The sequence below is a fragment of the Pteropus vampyrus genome, unplaced genomic scaffold (genome assembly GCF_000151845.1).
Source record: "Pteropus vampyrus isolate Shadow unplaced genomic scaffold, Pvam_2.0 Scaffold86, whole genome shotgun sequence".
Lineage (NCBI taxonomy): Eukaryota > Metazoa > Chordata > Mammalia > Chiroptera > Pteropodidae > Pteropus > Pteropus vampyrus.
The window spans coordinates 1964957-1970329 of NW_011888867.1; the positions used below are offsets into that span (position 1 = coordinate 1964957).

The 5373-nt window shown below is 52.3% G+C and overlaps 1 protein-coding gene across 3 annotated transcripts in view; it reads right to left on the minus strand.

The window, feature by feature from the left end:
- Nucleotides 1-532: 532 nt before the first annotated feature.
- The window catches only part of LOC105294417 (collagen alpha-1(I) chain-like), a 71717-nt gene continuing 66876 nt past the window's right edge, over nucleotides 533-5373 (minus strand). The window contains exon 3 of one of the 3 annotated variants that reach the window (XM_011363620.2): nucleotides 533-951. In XM_011363620.2, the coding sequence (XP_011361922.2) occupies nucleotides 741-951 (211 nt within the window). In that variant the 3' untranslated portion in view covers nucleotides 533-740. Of the gene's footprint in view, nucleotides 952-1890; nucleotides 2015-2104; nucleotides 2662-5373 lie in introns of those variants that run through there. The other 2 variants (XM_023532606.1, XM_023532607.1) reach the window with 2 other exon arrangements.

Genomic DNA, 5373 nt, shown 5'->3' on the forward strand with positions numbered 1-5373 from the left:
GATGACGGTGACGATGATGGTGATGGTGACGATGACGGTGACGGTGACGATGACGGTGACGGTGATGGTGACGGTGATGGTGACGGTGACAGCGATGGTGATGACAGTAATAGCAGTTAAAATTTACTGAGTGTTTTTTGTGGGTCAGGTATTGTTCTACGTCTTGCAAGTTTTCACTAAATTTTCCCTCATAGCCATCCTGTGAGGGAGTTACCACCATGACCCCCAGTTTACAAATGAGGAAACTGAGGCAAAGACTGGTAAGGCTGACCCAGTTGGCATATGGTGGAGACAGGATTCAGCCCAGTTGCTCTGGCTCCGAGCCGCTGCTCCTAACCACATCCACGTGGGCAGTGCCTGGTACAGCATGGCTGGGATGGATGCTGGCCTCGGCCATGGGGCGGAGTGGAGCCTGGTGGCCCCATCCCATGAGGTCTTCCAACCCCCTGCATGCCCCAAGCCTTCCTGGAGGACCACATGGGTCACCCCATGGACCCAGGACATCTGCTGGGAAAACACGGTCACAGTGCAGGTGGGACTTGCAGCAGGATGTCTAGGATTTGGGTCGTGCTCTGCCTCCCACCAGCTGTGTGCCTTCAAGAACCCACAGGACCTCTTAGAGACGCAGGGTTCTCCTCCACGGAACGGGTACAATAAAATCCTGCCAACCTCACAGAATGGGAAGTGCCTGAAGACGAGCTTTCTGATCCATACAGGGCTTCGAGGTGTGAAGACAGCTTTCAGGATGAGGGGACGACTGCCAGGGGGCCACCGGTGCCCACCTGTGCGGTCCGTGCGGATAAGTCTGCCCGCTTCTGGCAGACGGTGGTATCCGGGGCCGTGGCCACTGATCTGAGCCCCATTCTCAGCTCAGCTTTCGCAGCCCCAAAACTCACATTCTGATCTTCATTCCCCTGAATCCTGGGACACCTTCTGACCCTGCTTCCTAATCTGGCAGAGGGAGAAAGGGGTATTTTATTTAATCACCTCCTCAAAGCCTTAGTAGTAGTAATTATTATTTTTAATTTTTGTTATTGTGTCTTTGCTGTTCCTCTCTTCTGGGAGGACAGTGACTGTAGCTATCAGAGGTGGAGCAGGGAGAAATCACAGAAACCAATTTCCTTGCCTTCTCTAATAGCTGGCCCCTGGGCCCTGCTCTCGCGGGGCAGCTGGAAACTGGAGACTCCAGCCACCCCTCCCCCCACCCCTTCCCCGGCAAATGGCAGGTTCTCGCTGCCACCCAGGTGCTGCCAGGGCCCCAAGCTACCTGACACCACATCTTTAATTGACGGGGCCCATGAGTTTTATGGCAAGACTGGAAGTCTACTGTCATTAAGACCTCTATAAAATATTTAGAATGCCATGTCCAGATACGTTAATGATTATATATTTAAATGCTAATGAGTGTGATTAGATGAAAGATTAGCCAAGCCTGTCACTAACTACGTATACATTCAGGACTGATAAACTCTTGCACTTGCGAAATTATATGTGTGAGCAGACGTATACACTTAGGCCTCTCCGATGGACTTTGATTTGTGTTATTGAAAAAAAGCTCAAGGGGAAAAGGGAATTAGCAGGCTGGGGAAAGACGGGCGGATCAGAGGGGAGTTGTGAAAACGAAAGGACTTAGTTTACGTAAAAATTCGTGCTCCATGGACGGAGTACTAACTCAAGAACTTAGAACTCTTAGGAGCAGCTGGTTTCAGCTCTGCTCATTGCATCCGCGAGGCGGGCTTATGCGAATGGTTTCCGGGGGGTGACACTGGGGTCTTCCCCAGAATACTAAGAGTTTAATTAAATCAGACGAAACTAATGAGATCACGCAAAAGTTGCTTTAAACCACCACAGTCGTTCTGTAGGTCAAGAACAAGATGAGCAGGACTTTGTTATAAGGCTTTAAATTTATTAACTCAACAAAATCTTAACTGTAGGCTGACTGTGTGCTGGGCACGGAGCCAGCTGCTGGGAGCCTGGGTCAACAAGACAGACGAGGTCTTTATCTTGATGGAGACTGTGTTAGAACAAAGGAGAGACATGATAAATCAATTATTTAAAACCATGCCCAGGTGGGGCTGTGAAGGAATAAACAGGGAAGCCCCAGGAGCTGTGGTTTGGGTGGCGTGGTCTCGGAAGGCCTCTGGGAGACCTGAAGGACGGAGGAGAGGCCAACCACGCCAAGAGAGTGTGGGGAAGAAGGTTCTGCAGGGGCGAACAGGAAGTGCAGTGACCCTGAGGCGGCAAAGAGCGTGGCATTTTCCAGGGCGAAGGGCCGAAGGCGAAGCCGGGGAGGCGCCCCCGCCAGGCTGTGCCGGCCTCGTGCTGAGGCGTCTGGTGTTTCTCTGAAGGGTAGTGGCCAGCCACTTGTATCTGTTTGCTGTAGTGTCCTTAATAAATTAGGTGCCACAAACCAGGATAGCCTAAAACAACAGAAGTTTATTCTCTCTCAGTTCTGGAGGCCGGAAGCTTGAAATCAGGCGTGGCCGCGCTGTGTGCCCTCCGAAGGCTCCAAGGGAGAATGCTTCCTTGCCGCTTCCAGCTTCTGGGGTCGCCGGCCAGCCCCGGCATTCCTCGGCTTACGGGCGAAAAGCTCCTATCTCTGCCTCCATCTTCACCTGACTTTCCTCTGTGTCCTTCACTTCTCTCGTCTTCCATGGACACCTGTCCAGGAGGACCGCATCTTGAGATCCCTACCTTAACTTCATCTGCAAAGGACTTTTTTTCCAAACGAGGTCACATTTCGAGGTTCCGGTGGACATATCTTCTGGGGAGCCCACTACGGTATTATACCAGGGAAGGGGTTTAAGCGAGGGCGACCGGCCTTATGATCACTCTGCTGCCCTGTGGAGACTGGACTGGGGACAAATAGAAGCAGGGGGCGGCAGGCAGGAGAGGATGGTGACCTGGAGGAGGGTGGCAGCTGTGCAGACAAAGAAGTGGATGGATCGAAGATACACTGAAGAGGGGACTGTAACTCTTCACCTTCCACGAGGAAAGTGGTGACCAGGAAACCCCTAAAATAGAGAGGGGTCAGTGCGACAGACCTGGCAAGGTGAGCCCAGCCCTGCTCAGGGCCCAGCCCTGTCCACGCCAATAGTTTGTCTGCCTAGCAGTTACCCTGGAGAGAGGCTCAATCACACCAGCTCACGGAGGGTCACTTCGGACCACACTCCAAGCAAGAGCGAGCTCTAGGCATGCAAAGTATCGAGAAGCCATATTTCTCCTTGACAGTTGATTCACGGCACTGTGGGCTATACATCAGTCTCTCGTGAGTTTGACTCACGTGAGTCAGTCATGAGAAATCTGACTTTCTGGAGCTGAAGAACAGAATGTAGGATGGTAACAAGGAAATGCTACCCCCTCCCCAGCCATCACAGCCCATCCAATTCATATCGACCTAACAAAAAATGAGTAAGTTACATGGCGCTTACTGTGAGTCAGCAGTATTCTAAATACTCAATGTATTATTAATCCTTATAGTAACCCTACAAAGAAGGCGCTATCATCATTAACTATTTCTACAGACGAGAAAGCCGATTGACGGAGAGGTTACATCATGCAGCCAACGTCACACCACAGAAAAGAACCAGCCTTCAGAGGCTTATTTCTCATGACTCAAGAAAAGAATTTAGCTGAACCAGGAGGCTAAGGCACGGAGGCTGGTCACAAACTGACTTCCCATCTGTCCCTTGAGAATTGCCAGAAACTTCCCTCTAAGTAAGGGGCACGTGCCGAGACCTTTCCAAGGAGAACAGTTTTCCTGACAGTGACAATGTCCTGGTGTTCCACGGGAGCCAGCAAGTGCCCTCCTGCACAAGAAGCACGGGGCTGAATGTCCGAGGGTGTCTGCCAGCATGCTGGAAGTCCCCTGCCTTGAAAGTTCATCCGGCAGAGCTCGAATGGGTGACCAGAGACTTGGCCAGGAAAAGGTGTGATATTGTGACAGAATTGTACGAAAGCCCGCAGCAGCAACAGTGACAGCCACACCTCACTGTGGAGCGCTGTGTTTTACAAAACACTACCCAGTTCTTCCTAGAAGTGCCCTGTGAGGTGAGTGGGCTGAGAATCTACAGTCCTGCTTTACAGGTGTGGAAACCGTGGCTCAAAGTTAGTCACTCACTCACAAACGAATCGGAGACCGGGCTGGAGTCACATCTCAGGCTTCTGACAAGGCACACCTAGGCAAACTCTCTCCCCCGAGAATCCCTTGGGTGCGTCTGATTCTGGGGGCATCTGGGTAGAGGGAGCCTGAAGGATTCGGACTTATGCAGAAGGACCAAGGGTGTGATTTCAGCCCTTTTCTTGGACTCGAGAGTGAATCTCACTTCCCGCTCAGCCTGTGGATCGGGGCCAGTGGTTTCCCCGGACAGAGCGCTCCCCAGGAATGAGCTCCAGCTCCCCGATAGCTTCTCAGCAGTCGGCTCACTTGGGCATCCTCCCGCGTCTCCCAGGATGTGCTACTGTGCTGGGCTGTGAGACACAGAAGCAGGGGAAACAGACCGATGGGCAAGCGAGGTGAGGTACCAACTGTCCTCCAGCCCCCTATCCCTGCCAGCGATGGAAGAGACCTGGGTTTAACTGGGTCTATTTAGGACAAATTTTCTAACACTGAGGACAGACACAGGTGCCTCTGGAAGGCTCTTAGAATGGGACCCTCCGCTCTTCCCAGCGGGCGGCTGGAGCCGGCCTCCTAGTTCAAGTCCTGGCCCCTTTACTTGCTAGCTGGGTGACTTTGGGTGCCTCTATTTGCTCATCTGTCAAATGGGGATGGTGACAGTACCTACCTCACAGGTTACTCAGAGAATCGAAGGAGGTGACACATACAAAGTACCTAGAACAGTACTCAGGATTTGCTGCCAGTATTATTAGTGGTGGCCGAGGACAGATCGTATTGGAGGCAGGGGTTGGCGGTGGTGATGGTGGGGTGAAGGGAAAGGCTCTCTGAAGCTCCCGGCTGCTCTTGTATTGTTCACACCGAGGAAAGGAGTTGCAGGGGCTGGATCATGTCCACCACCCACCTTCCCAAGGCTCCCTCTCCCTGCTGGACCTACAGATAGATGCTCAGTGGTCCCTCTCCTCCATCCCAGACCCTGTGTGACCTGTGTCAGCCTCGCAGAAGATACAGAATTCCTGCTTTTGAGGAATTTAAGGCCCGATCAGCGGGACGGTCTAAAAGCAAATGATGAGAGTCATGTTTACTTATTTTGCTCATTCATTCATTCATTCATTCATTCGGGCAAACTTTAAGCCCGGCGCCACGCTAGCACGGAAAAGACACCGAAATGCTGAGTGACAACCCAAGGCAGCGAGGAGACGACAACGGCCATGGGCTCTGAGCCCTGGGGAGGAGAAGCGGCGTCAGACGCGGTGTCA